Source organism: Staurois parvus, unplaced genomic scaffold, assembly GCF_062004578.1.
Source record: "Staurois parvus isolate SC_StPar_1 unplaced genomic scaffold, SC_StPar_1.0 ptg000352l, whole genome shotgun sequence".
NCBI classification, from domain to species: domain Eukaryota; kingdom Metazoa; phylum Chordata; class Amphibia; order Anura; family Ranidae; genus Staurois; species Staurois parvus.
In genome coordinates this window covers 578,201-602,203 of record NW_028318148.1, presented here as the reverse complement: position 1 = coordinate 602,203, position 24,003 = coordinate 578,201, and the positions used below count along the sequence as shown (strand labels likewise).

Here is a 24,003-nt window from a genome sequence, read left to right as displayed (position 1 = left end):
GGCTGAGGCCATGAGGGGAGAAGGTCAGCTGTCCTCAGCCCACCCTGTGCCCCCAGAAGCTGTGCACCCCTCCCCCCCTCTCCTCCAAGACAAAAGCCACCAAGATGCCCACAAGCAGCTGCCTGGCGACTGCCCTCCACACTCCCATTCACATGCTAATGAGCCCTCCGGATCCCTCCGCCGGCACACAGCACACCAAAAGTTTTTGTGAACTTTCGGGGGAAGTAGTCCCTCCCCCCCTCCTCCTGCTGGCGGAAGCAGACAGGACGCAGCGCGCACACAGCCTGCCCCGCACAGCTGCCTGCCTCGCCATTCACCCGCTGAGCGCTGGACGAGAGACAGAGAGAGCGAGCGAGGCGGAGGGATTTGGACTGTGGCTGGATACATTGGAAGTAGTGAGAAGAGTGGAAGCCTGGGCTGGATTCTCTGTGGATGGTGGGGGATCGGGGGCCCTGCTGGACACCCTCTGGACCTATGTCACCTTAATGCTGCCAGGAGGAGGAATGGGTCACATTGTAGGATCACTGCTGTTGCTGCTGTCACTGACTGTCCACACACAAGGTATGGCTAAGGAGCCTGGACCCAAGAGCTAGCAATCTGATGCTGTGTGGGAGCAAGGGATGGGTGACCGGTGTGCTGATGTCTGTGGGACATGAACTGAGCAGAGGAGGATCAGCAACTTTCTACAACTTGGTGTATGATTTGTAAACACTGTAGAGATGTTTCTAAATATTAGTTATAATGTGTGAAGATGTCAGCCAGCACTGTGCAGGAGATGGTGAGGGGTGCAGTCCAGGTCCATGTGTGTGTATTCATGTGGATATCGGTGTCTCCTCCCCTGATTACTCCTAGTCTGACTGGTTACCTGTGGGTAGACATCTAAGTAGCCTATATAGGTCCAGGTGGTCCATCCGGAGCTGATCATCCCCTACATAATCTGATTGGATCCATCAACTATGTAATACAAGGATCTGTCTGATTGGATACAATCAATGGGTTATTAGGTGCCCTCCTACAAAGCTTTTTTCAAATCTAAAAATAGATCATTCAATCAGATTGTATAGTGTGTGGCCAGATTTGGTCTCCTGTAGACTGTTCCACCTCAATGCACATTTTACCTTTGCTGGGAACTCCTTCTCCATATCTACTACTCACTGCAATGCTGCTGGTCTGAGGACCCGTGTAGCATCCAGCAAGCTCCCTGTGTCCTCTACTGTTGGCAGAATTCTTCCCTTTAGATTGTTAGGAGACTTTTCGATGTGGTTGGTAAACTTTTCAGGTCTGTCTCTGCTTAGCTGCCCTACGTCTCATGTTGGGGGTGTTGTGACTTTCAGGACTGACTGAGATGGAGTGGAAAGTACAGCTCTGGGAAGGGGACTTGTGGGTGCACTGTGTGCTGCTTTCATTGTGTTTCCCGTATGTCGCTGACATAGTCTGTGAAACTGAGATTGGGGGTGTCAGGCTGTGCATGGTCAAATCTTTTCTGTTCTGCAATGCACTTTCTCACATGTCTGATGAAGGACTCCTGCGAGGCTCCATACGTTGCTTCTGTAACTATGGTGTGATTGCTGAATAAAGCTTTGGATGTGTTCTGGAGATCCTTGGTGTGCTGGTGGCACACTTTCTGCTTAGACTGTGCATGGTGTCACTCTGAGCTGTCCAGGAGCCCTGCATGAATAGGCACAGAAGTGGCCACAAGACCCAGCATTCAGGTGGATCATTTGTACAGAGATGAGGCTTATAGACACACTCTGTTGGTTTTTCCCAGTGATTGAAAATTGGTTAACCAAAACCTAAGTGTGTGCACTGGTTGAGCAATCTTCTGTCTCTTCAGAACTCTTGCAGTAAGATCCCTTCACCTGACTTTCCACCTCCCGTGTACCTGACATCTTCATGTACCTTATTTGTTATGGAGGAGGATTCTGTAGGTGGTGCAGCTGCTAAAAAAATCAAGATTGGTGATGATCCAATCTCCCCATATCCCCCTCCATAACTGAAATACTAGATTTGGGTGAACTGGCCTGTTAGGAGTGGACACAGTTATATAAATTACAGGAGCCTGAAGTCAGTGTAGTCTAGGGTGAAATTGTTTTAGCCAGTGGTCTCCAAACTGTGACATGGGGGCCAAATAATGCCCTTTGCTTGCCTTTATCCAGCCCTTGAGGCGCTATTCCTCACCAACAGTGGGGCACTATTCCTCCCATTAATGCTAATGATGGGGTACTATTACCCTGATACCAACAATGGGGCACTATTCCTCCTACTGATGGCAATGATGGGTTACTATTACCCTGATATCAACAATGGGGCACTATTCTTCCTACTGATGCCAATGATGGGGTACTATTACCCTGATACCAACAATGGGGCACTATTCCTCCCATTAATGCCAATGATGGGGTACTATTACCCTGATACCAATAATAGGCACTATTCCTCCCACTGATGCCAATGATGGGGTACTATTACCCTGATACCAACAAAGGAGCTCCAGTCCACCCAATAATACCAGTGATGGGGCATTGTTTACTCACAGGGCATTTCCTACTCCCTCTGGCCACAGTCCAGCCCCCCCCCCCCCAAATTCTGAAGGACAGTAAACTGGCCCTTTGGAAAGTTTTTTTTGGCTACGATAAAGTGAAGAAAACATAAGTCAGGTGTCTCATATCTCTGCAGCCTGGCCTGTAGGATGTGAATGGCCCTGATCTACTCTAAGCAGCTTCTAGGAACAAAAAGCACCATTGTGGCCTGTAGCTATCATTGACTAGCTGAAGCACACAAACGACTTTTCAAAATGCTTACTGTATGTCTTATATAAGCAATCTGCTGGAGAACTACAAGCTCATGCATGCCTGCCAGGCTTTAGCAGAGCATGAATGGACTTGTAATTGTCAGTAGGCTGGTTGTACCCCCTTTTGTGAGCAGGTGCATGTATCCCTCACGTTGTCTGTCTCTTGTCTTCAAACTTTGAAATATTGACTTGTTCTGCACGTCTTTATTAGTTGTGTAAACACTAAAAAGCCACTCTTGAGTCTGTTACTTTTGTCCACAGTAGTAGTTGGAGTTGGTGTGGTGCCAAGGTTTACAACCACTTGCCCTGCCGCACCCCCCCCCCCCCCCCTGTTTTTCTCGGTTAACCGATGGCATTTGTGGGCCTCCATTGTAATGTTGTGTAACTTGTCTCTATAACACACTGTAGTATTTGTTAATCTTTGCATTAACTTTGATAACGGACTAGAGGGTGATATTTCTGATTGTTGAGGCTCTGGCTGTGTGTTTACGGCACTGTGGCTTATGTTGGTGCTATGTATTATTAAACACAGCTAATACTGGATTGGCCGACGTAAGGTAGCTGTACTTGTTGATCACTCATTAACAAATACTAGTGATTGTGACAAAGGGCCATTGGCTAGAGTATGAGGTCAAGAAACCAGCACATAAAATAAAGTCAGCTTGGAAACTTTGGAGGATTCTTCATTGTGAATGCAGTGCTGAGTTTTTCATCTAATGTAAGATCGCACAGTGGGGCTGGTGCACAAAATTGTCTCTTTGGGTTATAGCAAGTGGTCGTGTCCCCAATTCATTCTATAACTTGTACTAGACACATGATAAAAAGAATGCACTTAGTTTGGGCCATTGTTGTAATACAGAATTTATATAGCGACAGTTTGTGCATTGCTTTACAACATGAGGGCAGACTGTTCAGTTACAATACAGTTCAATACAGGAGGAATCGGAGGGCCCTGCTTCATAGAGCTTACAATCTAAAAGAGAGGGTCAAGTGATACAAAAGGTAATAACTTTGAGGCATGAGCTGATGGAGAAAATAAAAGTACAGTTGTTAGCTGGAGGCAGGATAGGCTTCGTTAAAGAAAAGGGTTTTCACGGATCACCTAAAATTGTACCAAGTAGGAGATAGACAGATTGGTGTAGGGAGTTCCAGAGGATGGGAGAGGCTCAGGAGAAGCCCTGAAGGTGAAAAGGGAGATAGAGAGCAGGAGGTCTTGGGAGAAATGAAGAGAACGATTTGGTTGGTATTTTAGGACTTAGTGATGTAGCTGGGGGTAGCGTTGTGGATGGCTTTGTAAGTTGTTAGTATTTTGAATTTTATTCATTGGATGAGCAGAGGCCAGTGAGAGATTGGCAGAGAGGGGTGGAGGACACTAAGTGGTTGGCAAGGTGGATTTGTCTGGCAGCAGTATTGGAGACAGTTCTGTATTCAGGCAATTTATTAGAAGGCCCAGAATGTGTTCAAGAATTTTTGTTTCTGTGTATGCTGGTCCTTTTGGTCAGTCTTTTGGCCATGATCCTTAATCAGATGTTGGGCTAACAGAGACTGATATGAATGGTTCGGTGCTGTCTGTACAGAACTGTAGAATGTCAACTATATAAATGTAGTGTGTGACTGTGGTAGGGATATGCAAACCAGTGCAAAGACTGATGTCAATGGTTCAGTGTTCCCTGTACAGTACTGCGGATTATAGCAGAGCTGTTTAAACCTGAACTTTTTTTTAAAGTATTGCCCAGCATTGGATACATTTTGTGTTGTTTTTTTTTATTGTTTTTGCTGCATTTCTCACCTCCTCTCCTGCACTGTCCCCCATATATTTGCTAATTCTAGATCTGTCTGCCAGTCCACTTTTAGGTTAAATGACAGCCAGTTGCATACAGCCCACTTCCTGTAAGCCCAGGCTGTCGAGGACACACCCCTTCAGGAGCTCAGAAGTACAGCTGGACTTAGCAGCACTCACATATTGATACATGAGCACCGCTCAGAATTTAAATGGCTTATTGTTCTCTGTCCAGTGCTTCAGAATATGTCAGTGACACATAAACTAGTTAACTTGATATCAAAGCAAAAGGTTGTCATTGGCTGGTTTTGGACAGGTAATTATTGCTTCATATCACTTGGCCTTGTGACTGTATGAGCACAGATGGGAGGAGCCTTGGTTTTGCTGTCTGCTCCATCATGATGGTTTCCTGTACTGTCTGACCTACACTGAGACTAGGGGACAGCGATACTTCTGTTTTTTGTCTGGTGACGAGAAATCGCCTGGCCCCCCTTGTACTGACATTCAGAGGCTTTCACTTCTAGTCATGGTGACTGTAGACAAAACCGAAACTGAGAATATACTCATTAGCACCTAACGAGCAGTTTTGCTGACACTTTTCTGCATGCATCCTGTAGCACACTTATCTGAACTCAATCCAATGCAGCTCCATATTCCTTAATATATTATTAATAGAGAGATGTGAAGCTTCTAGGCTGAATTTTCTAGTCTTGTGATTCCTAATGGAACGGCTCCCCTAGTGGTCAGGCCACAAGTTTTAAAGTATCATACAGGTTTGAACAATAGGTAGGTAAGGTAAGGGGACAATGTAGTATCTCGTGTTTTAGAGTTGACCACAAGACACTTTCTCTGCAATACATATGATTTTTTTTTTCTTGCTGTTCGGGCAGGTATAGTGCCATAGGAAAGTCCAAGGAAAGTTTAGAAAATCAGTGAGGATGAAGAAGAAAGTCTTGGGCTTTCCTTGGCCATTTTTGGCTGGATTTCCTTTCGCATCTAAGAACGTATAAGTGCCTTGCCGGTATTCTTCAATGTTGGAAGAACTACAAGTCGCCACATGTAGGGAGGGACCTGTAGCTCCTCCATGGTTAGAGTGTAGCAGGCCACCTAGCCCTGAACATAGTAGATGTATCTTATCTCTGTATCCATCTAGCAGAGTGGGGGTTAATCGAGCAGTTGTTTTAGCAGTTTAAAAAGAATTTCAGACTGGTTCTAGTAACAACAGCCTTGCTACAAGTCTTGTGTAAAGTGTAAACAGCACAGAAACGGCATACACAAATGAGAAACACAACAGTTATGTTCCACTGGCAGAAAAGGTTGTTGTTTTAGAGGTGATTTACGCCCTGTTTAGGGTGTTGAGAAGAAGGATTTTCTATCATTGCTTGGATTTACTGGGCAAGCAGAAATTGTGACAGACACAAGTTACCTCCATCAAGTTTCATTTTACGGCATTTAAGCATGTCCATTTCCATGACTCTTAGATTGTAAGCTCCCAGGATCAGGCCCTCCTAACCCTCTTGTATTGAACTGTATTGTTGCTGTATTTTCTCCCGTTATATTGTGAAGTGCTGAGCAAACTGTTGGCACTATATAAATCCTGTATAATAATAATAATAACAACTGCAAGAAGCTTTGCAGATTGAATATTTAGTGCAGGGGTCTTCAAATTCTCCAAGCAAAGGGCCAGTTTACTGTCCTTAAGGGTTTAGGGGGGCTGGACTGTGGCCAGTGGAAGTAGAAAATGCCCCGGTATCTGTGCCCCATCATTGGTTTTATTGGGAGGAATTGTGCCCCATTGTTGGTATCAGTGAGATGAATAGTGCCCCATTGATGGTGTAAGTAAGGGGAAATGTGCTCCAAGGGCCAGATAAAGGCAAGCAAAGGTCCACATCTGGCCCCGGGCCGCAGTTTGAAGACCACTGCCTCAGGGGAAACTGTCATAACTTTACTAATGAGATTTAGCCAAGGATTTCATTCAGCATTGGAGGACATCATTGCCAGAGTACTCCAAACATTTCTAGCTGAGGTCAGGCATGTTGCCGTGCGTGATGCTTCCTACTGTGTACTGCCTGCAGTGACCATCACTGCCTGCTGGATGGGCTCCATAGCTGACTCAGGGAAGGGTTTCACAGGTTTCCTTTAAAGTGTTCACACAAAGACTGGTCAAAGGGCAGGTGAAGCTAAATTGATAAAGGACAGGTCTGTATGTTGGCAGTATTCATGAGCAGTGCATTAACTGATCATTTCTTAATTAGGTAGTGATAATCTATTGAAATGTGAGGGGATTGGCTTTCCAAAGCATCAAATGTCTACATTGGTCAGATTTTTCATCAAGTTGAATAGCATCTATAATCCTCTTTCAGAACAATAGGGGTGAGGAGGGGAATTATTGAAAGTAAAGGCTGAATTTGTGGCACATGGATATGTTGCAGTGTTTGCCCAACTGTTTCCTGCCCACTGTTACTCTGTGCCCAGCTAGCTGCCACCTCTGTCTGTGGTGTGCCTAACACCTGCGGCCCCTGCCAGTGGTCGGCCACATCACTTCACCTTTGGTCACTATTTACTCTGGTCTTTTTTTGGCCTCTTTCACAAGGAGAGAAGTGAAATGAAGCATCTGTACCTTCCTTCCTTTTTTTATCTGTTCCTTTAAGATCTGTAATCTGCAAGCTGGCAAAAAACAGCTGTGTTCTCCTTTTTTTTTTTTTTTTTTTTTTATGTTTTCTGACTGTTGACGGTTAACTACTGTTTCAAAATGACTGACCGACCTTCTACACGCACAGATCCAAGCAGGTCTGGCCATATTAGCAAGTCATGTCAGATTTTACATACCGGTACTTTTAAAAAGTTTGAACAGAAATCACTTTGTTGACAGAATTTTTATATTCATTTTGTCAATGCAAATTTTTTATCTTACAAAACACAAAAAAAAAATGTTTGGGTTAAACGCTACTGACATATCATCTGGATGCAAGCAATGCTTTTTTGGATTAAAAAAGTTTGATCCCCAAATTCTAAATCTAAAGTCAACATCCTATTTCTGCCCTACCCTTTCTAAATTGGGTAAAGAAAAGTCTGCTGTTGTGAGACCATGCAGGCTACATGCTGTAGTGGACGTTGGATGGACGCATGCACATAGTAACACCCCGGTCACACTGGATGACAATTGGCATGCGATTGCAGCCTATTGTCCGCAATTACAGCGGTCATATTATTATTGTTATAATACAGGATTTATATAGCGCCAACAGTTTGCTCAGCACTTTACAATATAATGGGAGACAATACAGTTCAATACAAGAGGGATAGGAGGGCCCTGCTCCTTGGAGCTTACAATCTAGGAGGGAGGGGCTACTGGTACATATCGGTGCTGTTCTGACTAGATTGGAGCCACACCGATTTCTAAAGTAGTATATGCAGTACTTTTGGTGCGATTTGCATAAATATCTATATCAGATGTCTTGCAAATCACACCTGAAATCGGCATCTCACCCGACTTTGAAATTGTGTGACTTCACTGTAAGTAGCATGATTTCAAAGTAGTGTTTGATGTGACGGGGTGTTAGGGTGTCAGGTCATCAGCTGCTAATCTCATCATTACCATCACTGGCCTCTTTTTTATTAGACCCAAATTGTTCTGCACCTGTTATTATATTATACAGGACCAAGCCTTGAAATTCCTCTGTGGTAGCTTGCATTCCCTCCCCTGCACAAAAGGTAGCTTGCAATTTTTATTATACAGGATTTATATAGTGCCAACAGTTTACACAGTGCTTTACAACACAATTACAATACAATTTAATACAGTAGGAATCAGAGGGCCCTGCAGACCTTACAATCTAAAGCCCAGTATACACGATGAGAATATTGGATGAATGGTCATCCTGTTTTTTTTGGGGGGGGTTTGCATGCTAGTCTCATATTGAAATTGAAGAGGTTACTTAAAGCGGAGTTCCAGTGAAAATAAGAAAAAAAAAGTCAGAAGCTGCAAAAACTGTAGTTGCTGACTTTTAAAAAAACACTTACCTGTCCTTCAATCCCACGGTGCCCCCCCCCGCACAGCCCATTGCAGCGGCCACCCTGTGTTCCCAGCGCCAGTATTTTCAGTGTGGGCACCTAGCTGTCACAGCTTGTGACAGCCGGGTGCTCCCAGTGCATGCGCGTGTAGCGCTGAGCTTCGTGAATGGCCCTGTAGTCTTCAGGGACCTGTCTCGTGTCCCAGAAAACTACGGGAAGGGAGGGGGAGGAAAACTTCTGCTTCCGCTCGTCTAGGTGATCGCAGCAGAAGTGGGAACAGGTACCTGTCAATTTCGGGTACCCGCTTCCCAAAGGTGCCGATCCTTAACCACCTCCTGCCCGCCATATAGTGATATGACGGATGCAAGGTGGTTCTTTCGTTCTAGGAGGACATCATATGACGTCTTCCCATTCTCACCGCGCATGCACGGTTCAGGGAGCGCGGGCGATCGGCGGTGCGCTGTGTCCCTCGGACACAGCGGATCACCGATCATGGAAAGAGCCGAAGATGTTGGCTCGGTCATGTGATCAGCTGTGTCCAATCACAGCTGATCACATGTAATCAGGGAAATGCCGGTTATCAGCATTTCTCTCCTCTCGAGCTGTCACGCTGACAGCTTGAGAGGAGAGCTGGTAATCAGCTTTCCGCGGAGGGGACATGTACACTGATCATCAGGGCACTGATGATTAGTGTGCCCTGATGATCAATGTAGCCCCAGCAGTGCCACCTGTCGGTGTCCATCAGTGCCTTGTGTCAGTGCTCATCAGTGCCACATCAATGCCACATATCAGTGCCTACCAGTGCACATCAATGCCACATATCCGTGCCTATCAGTGCTGCCTATCAGTGCCATGTATCAGTGCTGCCTTTCAGTGCCCATCAGTGATGTCTGTCAGTGCCACCTATCAGTGTCCATCAGTGCAGCCTCATTAGCGCACAGCAGTGAAGGAGAAAAATCACTTATTTAGAAAATTTTATAACAAAAACCAAGAAAAAACATTTTTTTTTTCAAAATTTTCAGTGCTTTTTGGTTTGTTTAAGAAAAAATAAAAAACCCAGAGGTGATTAAATACCACCAAAATAAAGCTCTATCTGTCACAAAAAAATTATAATAAGTTCATATGGGTACAGTGTTGCATGACTGCGCAATTGTCATTCAAAGTGCAACAGTGCTGAAAGCTGGAAATTGGCCTGGGCAGGAAGGGGGTATAAGTACCCTGTAGGCTTGTGGTTAACGGGAGCGGAGGACCAGTCCTTAAAGCAAAACTTCCCCTATTGGGTGGAGTTCTGCTTTAAGTTACGAAAATCCTTGTATGACAGAATTACAATTAAAAAGTGATGTCATGTATTGTATTTGTATTGCATTTTTGGACGAAAATTGTGCTGATTAAATGAAAATCGTATGATCCAGTGTCGTACAAGATAAATTTTCATGCTTGTCCCTTCAAATAATTTCAGATGAAGCCTGTGTATGAACGATCAGATTATCATACAATGGCTTTGAAAGCTGTATTTGTCATATGACTTTCTGATCGTGTGTACTAGGCGTAAGAGCTGTGTTGTTTGTTTATTTTTTTTATGAATGCCTCTTGAGTAAAGATGCTTTTTAATGATTCCAAAGCATAAAAATTATCAGCCAGCAAGTAAAAGTTTTAATGGCGGGATTTAGTTTTGCCCAAGTTCTCTCTTTGATGCCCCCCCTTGCCCAGAAGGCAGACATAGGAGGCAGTGTGTTCACATAGCAGGGGGTCATTACACAACCCCCCTCCTCTCACAGTGGCAGGTATTAAGTGACAGGGGAGGTGGACGTGGATACTTGCCCTGTGCAGAACAATATGCCAGAGAGGTGTGTTTCACAGTTCACAATGACCAGCTCTGATTCCTCTTCTTTGTTGGTGGTGAAGAATGGGACTCGCTGTGCAGCTGTTGCATTTTCTCAGGAGTAGCCTAGAGGGAAATGGGGGGGTGGCTGCTCGTGCCCTGCCCCCTCCCCCACCCCCTTGTGATGGGCACTTTGGGACAGATTGTCAAGTCACCAAAGAGATAACCCTTATCTTCTAAAAGTAGCCACAGACCTTTAGTGGACAATCTGAATGCAAGGTGCTTTTTCTTTTTTCAATCTTTGCTACGTTAATATGCTTTTTTGTGTAGCCCAATTATGCATCTCAAAAGAATTGAACAACTCCAAGCCTTATCTCAGGGATAGATGTACCTACAGACCCCATACTAAATTCCCTCAAAAACACCAGTCATGGTCATATCATTAGGCATGCTTGTGTCTGTCTGTAAGTAGTCCTAAAGGAGTTATATACAGATTTTTATCTGTCAGATAGAAAACAAAATTTCCTATGGCTCTATAGTTTGTAAGCATCTACCAGCTTGCATATAATCAAAATGGATTGCTTAGGTATTCTCTTAAACTGCACAGTTTTAGTAGATATTTTTGATCTGACAGATGAAAATCTGGTAGAGGTTGGCCTAATAATAGAAAATTACAAAAAAAAAATTCAACCCAACTTTGTTGCAGTTCCCTGAGAACAATGTGGTTGGTTCATGTACCGGTATTTGTTATTGGAATTGAAGTAGCTAGTAGGATGCCTGTACATCCTCTTAGTGCTGTCACATTTATTTATTATAGGTATTTGTATAACACCGTCCATTTACGCAGCATTTTACATATATATTGTACATTCACATCAGTCCCTAACCCTCAAGGGGCGTACAATCTAAGGTCCCTAACTCACATTCATATACAAGGGCCAATTTAGACCGGATCCAATTAACCTACCAGCATGTCTTCGGAGTGTGGGAGGAAACCGGATTACCTGGAGGAAACCCGCACAGGGAGAACATGCAAACTCCAGGCATGTGGTGCTGTGGTTGGGATTTGAACCAATGACCCTAATGCTGCCAGGCGGAAGTGCTGACCATTTAGCCACTGTGCTGCCCTACATCACTTTTATGAGTGTCAGCCATGAGCAGTGTTGTTTGAAATAGTTCTGCAAGTTTTCGGAAGCACTCTGCACCTAACATGCATAAGAAGAGGGAAGGGATGGCATTTTTACTATCTGTATGATGCAGTTATACCTGAGTGACCACACGTGCAAGATTGGGTATTGATTATAATATCTAGATCACGCATCAAAAGGGGAAGAACTGACCACAGTCATATTCAATGCCTAATGTACACAACACATGTCAGATGAACAAAAGTGTAAGGGTCATGATGATGGCAATCTAGTCAAATATTGCATTTTCCATTCATATGGAAAAAATGCAGCATTTGACCTGCTTTTCCTGCAGTTCAAAAACACCTTGACACATGCTGCATCAAAAAGAATTGCAGAACAACGTAAAGGAGGACAAACCCAGCCTTTGAACTGCCATGTGTAATGATTGGTGGAATGCAATGGTATTTTGCTAACCGTTTTTTATGTGTGTATCAAATGCACATTAAATGAAGGAACACAATGACTATCGACTTCAGCCCTAATGAATGAGCAAAGTTCTGCCTCCTTGCATCAATGGGGGATTTAGTTGTGTACAGCTAGCTGTGGTTATTGGGTGATCTGTCATTTGTAGTATCTATTGGGTTATGCTTTAATGGCCTTTTGAAGAACAGATGGGTTGTTTGTAACCTGACCAGATCTTGCAGATCTTCAAGTTTCAGCATGGCAGGTCAACGCACATTAGGACTTTCTACAAATATAACATCTTTTCTGATGGTTGTGTTCAGCCCCCATATTTTATGACACATGCTGTATGAAGGTGTTCTTCATATATCTGAGCAGCTTCATCTTTGGTTGAGTTTTGTTTGGTGCACAAGAAGGGTATTTGATAAAAATCCAACATCTGCTCAGATTTGTGTGTATGATGAACACTTAGCCGTAGTGGTTTCACAAAAATGAAAGCTGATTTAAGAATTTATTGTTGTGGTCAAACTGCTGGGGGGTTCTAACAGCTAAATTGTGAAGATAAACCTAGATATTTTTTTTTTCCTTTTCGGACATGAGAAGGTGAGGTAGACTTCAAGAGCTAACATCTGTTTGGAAATTAATGGGGTGGAACATTAGAGTAGTTGATGGGAAAAGCCTAAAAAGATGGACAAATATACAAATTTTCACGGTGGCAAACCAAAACATGGCTGCCTGGTGGTCAATGTTATTCACTTCCTCTTCTTTTTATCTTTGCTGTTTTGTTTTGCCATTCCAGGAAGTAGCATACACTTGGCACATTAGTGAGAAGTTTCAGAGTGATAAAAGTCCACCTCCATTTACTAGTCCATTTACACCTGAGGCTCTTACAATCCTCAAACTCTATGCAAATTTGGCAGAGCTGTGTTCACACCTTGGGTCCTTGCCTAGAGTGGAAAACCTCAAAGCCTCAGCTGTAGCATACTAAATCTCCCCATATTAATCTGACCTTGCATACATTTACAAACACTGCACAAAGAAATGTAGCAAGGATGACCGAGCTGCAGATTTAGCATTGTCTGAAAACAATTCCAGATATAAACTTTCATTTTTATTGTAGCAGTATTCATTCAGTTCCTGAACAGGCCGCCGTATTTGACTGAAGATGATAAAACCGCTGACGGCAAGATTAAAAGAGGAAAAAAGCCACATTTTTAGACATGGCAATAACGAAAATCTTACAAGTGGCAGCTGATTAGAGAACACTTGACCGTGAGCTGATGAAAACTAAAATGCATACATGACAAAAATTGTTTCTAATTTCGATTTTTGCTTTTTTTTTCCAGGTTTAAGGTGTACACAGCCTGGCGAAACTTGTTTGAATAATGGAAAGTGTGACTCCAGCGGGACAGAATGCAGGTTGGTCGATGTCATTTTTTGTCATGTTATTCCCAGGTGGATTTGGCGGTGGTTTGAAAAAAACATTTTGACCTGGATGATGCTTTTTAAGCCAAATAGATTAGCACATACAAGCGCTGTTCAGTTTAGTTTATTTTGAACGTGTAAAAATAAAAAAATGTAAGAAGTAATCATACAGTAGTACAATGTCTTTGTGGTGCTTGTGTGTCTCTAGTTCAGTATAAGAGGTAAATGCTAGCCTTTTCCTGATGTAGGAAGGCATAGTAGAAATTCTGGTACCATGCCTATACTTGTTGGCCCAAGTGTTGCCGGGTTTGGAAAACAGGTGGTGGTTGCGCAACCGATGTAGACTGTGGACCTTCACCATCTCTGTACATAGAATAGAATTTTGGGATCTTCCATCTTGGTGCTAGTTTATTCAGGGTGCTCAGATCAGTTGTAATTTATTGACTTGTGTTTGACTAAAACCAGAGCAAGCATTATAATTACACAAAAAATATGTGGGAATTGTGTACAACAAATTAGGGTTACTCCTGATCCACGGAAAACTGAAAATGTCTATTTCTTAAAAAAAGTTGGGAGAAGGTGGGAAATGTTGCTAGATTCAAAATCCATACCAGATCTGGCCATGTATGGCTAGACTTTGTAAGTCTAGCCATGTATTTTTGTAAGTCATCAGAACAGTACAAGTGGCTGAGTATCTTAGCGGGTGGGGGGAGGGGGCTCCCTTGAAGTTTCCTGTGGTTTCGGCAGCTTGCCTCCATGCCTGTCCTATTGAACAATGGTAAGTTATTCAGGGCTGCAAGGAGTGAGGCATACAGAGCCCGGCACCTCTTTTGTGTGCACTTAATGAATTCAGGCAGCTTGTTGTGTGTGTGTATTTTTTTTTTTTTTTTTTTTTTATAACACTCCTGCTGCAGGGACGCTGTAAATCTCGCCTTCTTTCATTGAAAGAGAGACAGCTGGGGTTTGGTGAAAATTTGGCCTCTTTTGTTTGGCAAGACAGATTAACGCTATGTGACTAATCATGGGGGATATCCCAGAATGCAATGGTGCCAACATTTATCGCCACGCTGTAGTTTTTCTTTAAAAAAATAGGCAAGAATTTTTCATTTGGCTTTGGTCTGTCTTGTTCCTTTCCAGGAGAAATACTTTTTTACAAAAAAACTCTTCCAGAGCGTTATAGATGGCAGGAATAAACTACTGCATACATGAACTACATATACAGCATGAGTTTCTTTTTTCAGGATGCACACTCAGGAGCAGACAGAAGCAGCAAATAGCTTTTCATTTTGGATTTTTCTGGTCTTTTTGATGTTTTATTAGGAGGGCTCCATTAAGGAGTGAATGGCATTGGGCATTTTGGAAGTTGGTTCCAATATCAGGAGGATAAAGGAGCTCACTGAAGTGTGTTTGGGCATTTTAGATTAGATTTAGATCTTGGATATTGTTCAGTCAGCAAATCTGCCATTTATCCCTCTTTGTATTACTTCACTGACAATCCTACTGTGCCTTTGCTTTTTAAGTTTAGATCTTTATTATAACATTCCTGTTTAAGAGCCAACATAGAGGTTTTTGCCAAATTCCAGTTTACCAGCTCAGTAGAAACTAACACTACCTTCTAGCAGCTCCTCTGCTGACCCTGTTGGCTCTCTTCTGTACATTCCGGCCAACACAAAGAATGTCTGCTTTCTACAAAGGAGAGTAACGCTAACTTCAGAACTTTGGGAACTTTCTATAGAGTTGTATTAATTGGTTGGTTGGTCGGTCAATACCCTGAATGGGCTTCTAGTGCTAGAAGGCAGTAAAATGAGAGAAAAGACTTGAGTGTCCTCAGTAAAATAGGCAGCAGGAGGCTGGGGACAGCTGTACCCAAATGAGCCAATTCTGGCCCAATCTTGAGGCTTTTTATTTTTTGTGTACTTTTTGACTGTAATTTGTCGCTAGGTACTAGATAAGCCAGGCAACCATGGCAAGCTGCACAAAATAAAACAAACCCGCCAAGACAAAATGAGCATGTGCCCCATAATCTGCAGGCAGATGGTTCCTAGCTCCCCAGAGGCATGTGAATGACACAACTGTTCCGATTCATGTTTTCCTAGGAGTCCTCACAAGTGTACGGGACTGTGTGATGCTAACTAGCAGAGCAATTTTTCTTCTAGTGATTTTTTTTTTTTTTCCTCAGGGGGCCACCGGAGGAAAAAAATTTTTAAAAGTGTAATTATCACCCTATGTTTCTGCATATCACCGCCATTTCCCCTGCAAGCCGTCTCTTTAGCGGGAGACCGGTGGCACTAATTGCACCAATTAAACAAGCATATCATTTGTTAATGTTGAGTAGATGATGACGGGGATCATGAGGAGAAGGTTCACAGCAGAGGATAAAAGAATATTTCTGGCATTCTGAATTCTCGGGACAGAAGGTCTCCCTTCCTGATTTGTAGTTTTGGCGTCTCTGTCATCGCAGCGCCAGGCTTTGATAAGCGGCAGAGCTGATAGCGTGGCATCTGAGCTGGGCTAGATAAAGCGCACCACGCTGGCCGGTAGCCATAACTCCAGGTCACCTGTTGCTTTTTGGTTTGGCCACAAAGGTTCTATTATTTTAACAGCAAATCCAATTAGAAATTCAAGTGAAATACATACCAGACTTGGGAACGAAGATTCCAGCTTCACCGTTATGGCAGAGACTGATGAGACACAACTGAAAGACAATGAACTTTAACACAAAGTAGGAAGTAGTAACTAGCAGCCTTAAAGGCTATCTGGTTAACTCTCTTCTTTTGAAATATCCTCTGCTGCTGAAGCACTCTGCTCTTCCTGTCTTTAACTCATTTCCTGAAATACTCTGCACTGCTTATGGAATTTTTGGAATCTTTTCCATTCCTTAAATATTCTCCTTAAAATTCTTTATGCTGATTCTATTGCACTCTCCTCTCCTGAAATACTCTGTGCTGCCTCTTCAGTGAATTTCCAAATGGTGACCTTACAGAGGCGCAACTTAGCTCTGTCCATCTGTCTTGCCATTTCTGGATGCAGCAGATGTTTGGACAACCCAATCCTTTCCACCTTCTTTGTTTGACAGCTGCTGTCAACAAGAGTGGTATAATAGCCTAATAGAACCCCCCATGTCTTCTTCACATTGTGCTGTATCTTCATATGAATCTGACGGGAATGTTTGGCTGGTGTGTCTGTTTGTTCAACCCTTGCAATTTACCTGCTGTACCTGTGTCCTTTCCCCTGAAAAGACCCATGATATACGGTCAACCCCAAGTTCTATTACTAGTTTCAACACACACATCTCGAAGTCAATGTTCAGAATGCTTATTCGCTATTTTGGTTGACCAGTCTGCAGTAACCCTGTAGGATATTGCTGGACAATGTGGATATTTCCTTTGGGACCACATCCTTTTATTTATTTATTTATTTATTTTAATTTGGTTTAGTTTCTGGTTTTATCTATTAAGAGCACAATGATAAATGGGACTTTTTTTCCTTTTATTATTTGCCATCTGCCCAGTTTACAAGAACCTATTTTAAGTGGAGACAGATTCCGGGAAAGTCTTCTGCACTGCTCTCTGTTGTATTCTCTGAGGCACTTCAGTGGGATGAGACGGTCTGTAATGTGCCTTACCCCAGAGCAGTAACCAATCGGCAAGCATTTTTTCCTGATTGTAAACCCAGCACACAAGATAGCCAGTTGTATGTTGCCTTTAAAAAAATTGTTAGCAGCAAGAAAGATCTTTTAATGGATATCGAGCGAACACTGCAGCACCACTTAACCACTTCAATACCGGGAACTTTTACCTCCTTCCTGCCCAGCCCAATTTTCAGGTTTCAGCTCTCTCACACTTTGAATGACAATTGCGCGGTCATGCAACACTGTACCCAAACTAAATTAACATTTTGTTCACACAACTAGAGTTTTCTTTTGGTGGTATTTAATCACCACTGTTTTTTTGTTTTCTTATAAATTAACAAAAAAAGACCGAAAATTTTGAAAGAACAAATTTTTATTTGTTTCTGTTATAAAAATTTGCAAATAAATAATTGTTCTTCATAAATTTAGGCCAAGATGTATTCTGCTACATTTCTTTGGTGAAAATAACCCAAATCAGTATTTATTGCTTAGTCTGTAGGAAAGTTATAGAGTTCACAAACTATGGGATATACAGTATCTGGAAATCAATCAATCCTGAAGTACTGATGGCCAATCTAATTTCTTCAGGCCCAAAAATGTCAGAACAGTACAGATATCCCCCAAATTATTATTATTATTTATTATTATAAATGACCCCTTTTTGCAAAGTAGAAAGTCCGCAGTATTTCATAAGCAGCATGGAGAGTTTTTTTTTTAAGTTTTAAATGTTTTTGTCATAAGTTTTTGGAAAATGAAGAAATTAGAAATATTTTCACAATTATTTTTTTTTTTACATACTGTCACCAGTGCAGTACATCATCATCATATAACTAGTGTGGTGGTGATCAGGGACACTGACTGTTGACAGTACGAAAAAAAAAATTGATAATTTTTTTAAATTTTTATTTTATTTTTTATTACATTTTTTTCTGTTTTTTTTTACTATTTTCATTTCATATTACGCTATAACCAAAGTAGTATAATGTTACCATAGTAACATTGTACTACTTTGGGGAAGTGATCAATATTTGTATTTTGTTTAGTTTTTTTACACAATATGATTGCTTATAGCAAAGAATTTCTTTGCTATAAACTAGCATTTAACTGAATGAAATCGATTCATTCAGGGTTTTTTTGTTGTGATTGGCCACGGCTAATCACATGACACAGATGGGTTGTGATTGGCCTAGTCTGCGCATGTGATCACTGTGACCAATCACAGCTAGTGACACAATTGTATACAGTGGATGGCATGAAAGGAAGGCATCCATTGTTTACAACTGTCATGTGACCTGCTGTGATTGGTCACAGCAGGTCACTTGGTGCTGGCAACGGGCCGGTACACAGATCTGTCATCGGCTGTGTCCGAGGTACACAGCCGGTGACAGATCTCGCCACAGCGCAGCCCTACGGGTACGAGCAAGGCACGATCCAGGAAAGATGTCAAGTGATGCCCACCCGGATCGATCAAAGTCCCGCCCGGCCGTCATTTTCCTATTGGCCGAGCAGGAACTGGTTAAAGGATAAGTTCACCTTTTGCACAAGAATAATAAATGCACAGGTAAAAAAAAAATGTGCATTTATTATTTTTGTCCAAAGGAGTCTGGAAAGCATTGAACCAGCGATCAGTAGATCACTGATGCCATGCAAGCCTCCTGCAGACCTGTCAGGATATCTGCTTGCCGTATGGGATGTACGGGCAAGCAGATTTATTGACCGGAAGCTTCAATGAACTACCACAGCGCTCCACAGTGTTGTAGTAGTTCATTGAAAATGACAAGACCACAGCCGCTAAGGCTGTCGGGGCTTGCAGTTCATTCATTCACGGAAGTCCATGAATGAGTGATGCAGTCGTGTGGGTGGAGCCCCACATGGCCGTGCTGTTTTCAAATCTGACAGATAGTACAGGGAGAAGTTTCCCTGTACTATCTGTCAGAGGGAGGGAGGGCAGTGATCAGGCTGCAGCTATGGGAACATGTTACATGTTCCACCCTAAAATCGTGTGGAACATGTAACATGTTCCAAAGGTGAACTTATCCTTTAAGGAAGAAAGTCCATTTGATTAATCTTAAGCCCCAGGAAAAATGATTGTTCTTAAAGCAGCCTGTCCGCCTTGGAATGACAAAGGGTATTGCTTGGACTAGATCAGTAGTCTCCATACTGCGTCACTGGGGCCAAATATGGCCATTTGCTTTCCTAATATGGCCCTTTAGGGCACTATTCCATCCACAAGTGACACCAATAATGGGGCGCCATTCCTCCCACTGACACCAGTGGTGAGTCACTATTCCTCCCACAGACACCAATGATTTGGTAATATACCTACCACTGATATCAACAATGGGGCACTATTACTTCCACTTAAATGATGGGCATTGTTTACTCCCACTGATGCTGGGGAATTTTCTACTCTCATTGGCCACAATCTGACCCCATAAAGTCTGAAGGATAGTAAACTGGCCCTTTGTTTAGAAAGTTTGGAGACCACTGGACTAAATGACCAAATTGAGGGTAGAAGGCATTCTGAAATTAAAGCAGACCCTTGCCCTCATTTTCAACATACCTCTGTATTGCTACTTACCACTTTGTCAGAATTTCATATACTGTATATTCATACAGTATATAATATGTCTAGGCCAGAATGATGTAGCCTCTACTGCAGTCACACATCTGGGATTGGTTTCCCAACAAGAGCATGGAAGGATGTGATGGAGAATAAACGTTTGAAATGGACAGACAGAAAATCCTTTGGTCCTAAATGATAATGGTGGCAAGGCTGAAACAGCTGATTTGAAAGTTCCACACTATGTTAGTTAACTTTAGCATTCATTACATAAGCAACTTTGTCTTTTAACATGGCCTTGATAATACATTTTTACCAGTGCCTTTTTAAATTTGGGTGAAGTTCCTCTTCCTTCCTTCTTATGGCTGAAAGCCATAAAATCATAGCCAGCTGCACAAGATAAATGCTAGAATGATCATATGGGACAATCACATGATGTCACTTAAGTCGGCTTAAATGCCACATTTTCACCTTCAGTTTTAAATATAACTCTGATTGTATTACAAAAAAATTGATTTGTTTGGAAGTAAATCTCCTTCATCTGTGAAGGCAGTTGACTGAACATGCTAAAACTTGTAGTTCCTTAAGGGCTTGGGGGGTGAAAATTTGCCCTGTGCTCGATAGAAACATGAATAAACTGCAAGTCTTAACATATTCTGAGGTCAGGGCTAAGCTCTGCTGAAGTTCAGAAATGCCTAACCTGTGTGGAGGGTCATTCCTGGCATTCAGCGGAGTGTTTCCTTGGCCAGCCCATCCCCCCCATTAGTGCCCTGCTGTCTGTTGGAATTTAATGATCAAAAAGAGGTGGGATTATTCACAGGCCATGGGTCACTAATGGTTTGTTCAGTGGCTCGAGCAAGCCAGGCACCCCCAGGGCACTGCAGGCTGTAGAGGAAGTAACTAATGTTTCGGTCTAAGCTATTTATTAAAAAGCCTCATACATTTAAAGTGTCTTCTAGGATGGTTAATTGCGCACTTCATTTGCACATTTTGTGTTCAACAGGTGTTGGGACATGTACAATAAAACTAGGCATTTTTTGATATGGCGCTTTGGAGGTCAAGCAGGGCTTGAGAAATGTCAAGAGTTAGGCCACTGACACCTTTTAAGAGAATCATGTTCTGAGAGCAATACAGGGGTGGTCATTTTTGAGCTTTTTATAAAAATGCTAGTTGCCTGGCAGGCTTTCATGGTATTCTGACCAGAAATAAGCACATGTAGGCTGTAACGAGCAGAGCCCTCTTGATTCCTCTCGTACCAAATTGTATTGTAACTGAAAAGTCTGCCTTCATTTTGGAAAGCGCTGTGTTGGCGTTATAGAAGTCCTGTATTATAATAATATGTTGTGCTTATTCTTGGTCAGTGCTATAAAGTATTGACATTGTTGAATCAACATAACAGCCAGGCAACATGCATTTTTGGAAGGAGTGTTCAGCTATAGCAATCCCTATGTTTCTCATTAAAAGTAAAAATTAAAAAATAAAAAATAAAAGAAATAAATACATTTTCTGCTGTTGGCAGTTGTTGGCAGCGGGATGAAGTAAACACATAATCGGAGCCGTACAGGCAATGTTTGGACTCCAGGTCTACATTTCTGTTCAGTTAGCTACTGAGAAAGAACTGAAGCTATTGATTCATTAAGGCAGCCAGGCTATTAGCATTTTCATAGGGAGAAGTTCCCTAATAAACTCCAAAGGCGAGATCTGACCACCTCCAGCTGAATGTTTGTCTTGTGACCAGTAACAATCTCTTTCAGTTATCATTACTCAACTTCTACCTCAGGCTGTTGTTGTCTTTTGAAGGATGTTCTAAAATATAGCATGATGTAGCCTGTGGACAAGTTTGGAACTTGTAACCAATTCATCATATTCCTTTGAGTGGTTTTTGTCTTTTTATTTTTCCTGTTTTTAACAGTCTAGGACCCTCTGCAACAGTTTTCTTTTTGCCTGGTGTCCCAGCAGCCAGAGAAAGAATGTGATCTCATAATTTTAGTGTAAATTCACATCTATTGTCCACAATCAACCACTTGAACCTTGTTGATGCTGACCTGACTGTGGGTCAGTATGCTGAATTCCAAGGACTTCATCCATCATTCCTATCTCCTGGGTCAAGAACCACCAGGAATGTCCCTAAGGCTAAGGCCTACTCCCTCAACAAGCCAGAGCTGTATCTTCAAGTCCTTTCATTCAGAGCTGCAGTTGCCCTGTTGGCACATATCTCTCTGCATGAGATTTATCTTGGTTTGGTGACCTTGGCATCTACTTCTGGTCATGGGACATGACAGAAATGTAGTGTGTCTTGACATGAAACTGATGACCTTTTGTCCATTCTCAAAAACAAAAAGGTAGTTTGTGTGGGAATGGGAGCTCTTATCCTGTCAGGTGGGGGCTGTAGTACAGAATGGCTGTCCCTTTAGCCATTTTATGGGTTTCTTTCACATAAACAAAAAAAAAATGTTTAGGGTTAGTCTAGGGGTAATTTCACCCAAAAGTCAAAAGTAACATTTTAGTAACCAGTGGCATCTGGTGGGCTGAGTAGGTCAAGATCTCTGGTTCCCTTCCTGTCCACTTCTGAGTTTCTGGTGTTCTAGCATTCTTCATAATATATAATAAATACAAATCCATCAGGGATTGTGAGAACCCTTTATAATGGCCACAGCAGATGTGCAGTCTTAGGAATTTAAGAGCAGATATCTGACCCCTTCAATTAATAAAAGTTCACACCAACCTTTTATTTTACTGCAAAAACCTGTGACTTTAATGGGCAATTAAACACGCAATACAGCTAGCCATGGTGAGCATACAAAGGTTAATTTTGCAAGAATGATTTGAATTGTCAAAATTTATTTCCCACTGATCCATTTTATCCAGCTCACCCTCTAATTACATTTTACAAAGTCTCTTTTTTCTTCATGCGTGTTTAATACTGGCCATAACCAGTAGTTATTAGGCATATTAGCAGTAATATTCAGTCCCTTGGGCTGCCTACTTCTCCTATTTGAGCCTAATTAACCCTCTTATGTTACCCAACCTCCCTGCTGCGCCTGTTTGATTGCTGCCTTCCAGTTGCTGAAACAGATGTTCAGAAACCACAAAATACTCCCCTCCAGGTGGATTTTCTAGGTGAAAAGTCCCGAGACCCACTTGTGATTGGTTACAGGGAAAGGGCTGATTGTTGGGGCGTTATGTGGGTTAAACGGAGAGCCTGTGGTTTTATGGAAGCAGGTGTTCTGGAAAAGGGCTTTGTGACAACTTTGCAGGACCATGGTCACATCTGCAGAATTGTGTCCCACATCTCTCTGGCAGATGGAAGGCAGTGATAAGCAGTTGTTTGGAAGGATGCAGAGATGACTTCCTCTGCTAGAAATATTTAAACCAGTTAACTTAAAGAATAAGTGCAACTTTGTGACAAATTTAAAAAAGATAAAAATTAGTGATTGCGTTGCTTCTCTTAAAGTAGTATTAAACTCCAAACCAAAACGAGGAGCTCAGCTATGAGGAAAGATTAGAGGAACTGAATGTATTCTCTTGAGAAGAGGAGATTAAGGGGGGATATGATCAACATGTATAAATACATCAGTGGTTCTTATAGTGAACTCGGTATGGTGCTATTCGCCCTGAGGTCATCACAGAGGACAAGGGGGCACTCTTTACGTCTGGAGGAGTAATCTTCAAACAAGGAAAGGTTTCTTCACAGTAAGAGCTGTGCAAATGTGGAATAGACTCCCTCAAGAGTTGGTTCTGGCCAGCTCAGTGGATTGCTTTAAAAAAGGCCTGGATTCTTTCTTGGATACACAGAATATAACTGTATACTAACATTTATAGGTAAAGTTGATCCAGGGAATATCCGATTTTGCCTCTCAGGGGATCAAGAAGGAATTTTTTTTCCCTGCAGGAACAAATTGGATCATGCTTTGCTGTTGTGTTTTGTTTTGTTTTTTTGTTTTTTGTTTTTTTTGCATTCCTCTGAATAAACTGTGGGTGTGGGGTTATAACTTTTTTTTTTTTTTTTTAATATGGTTGAACTGGATGGACTTTTGTCTTTTTTCAGCCAGACTAACTATATAAAAGTGTATTTTATTGCAGATTACCAATTATTAGATTTGGAGGCTACATTTTAATAAGCTTTTCTTTGCCTCTGTTTTCACCTAGTGATCTGGCCAGTAACACACCTCCTGTATTAGGCTACGTTCACAGTAGCGTTGTGTGCAGGTGGCAGAGAGGCATTTGGGAAGCGTTTTTACCGCTTCCCAAACGCCTCAGACAATTCTGCACATTGCAGCACATGGTGCTGTTCTAATGGGAGCATTAGCATCGCGGAAAAATGGACACCTCTGGTCGAGTCAGAAGGCGTTGAAGCCTCCTATTCTAGTCTATGGTGCCGCTCA

General features: G+C 42.3%; 1 protein-coding gene across 1 annotated transcript in view; it reads left to right on the top strand.

Moving 5' to 3' along the window:
• The first annotated feature begins 306 nt into the window (after positions 1 to 306).
• The window catches only part of NOTCH1 (notch receptor 1), an 84,988-nt gene continuing 61,291 nt past the window's right edge, over positions 307 to 24,003 (top strand). The window contains exons 1-2 of the mRNA XM_089684667.1: positions 307 to 561; positions 13,346 to 13,418. Coding sequence (XP_089540793.1) covers positions 486 to 561; positions 13,346 to 13,418 — 149 coding nt within the window. The 5' untranslated portion in view covers positions 307 to 485. The remainder of the gene's footprint in view (positions 562 to 13,345; positions 13,419 to 24,003) is intronic.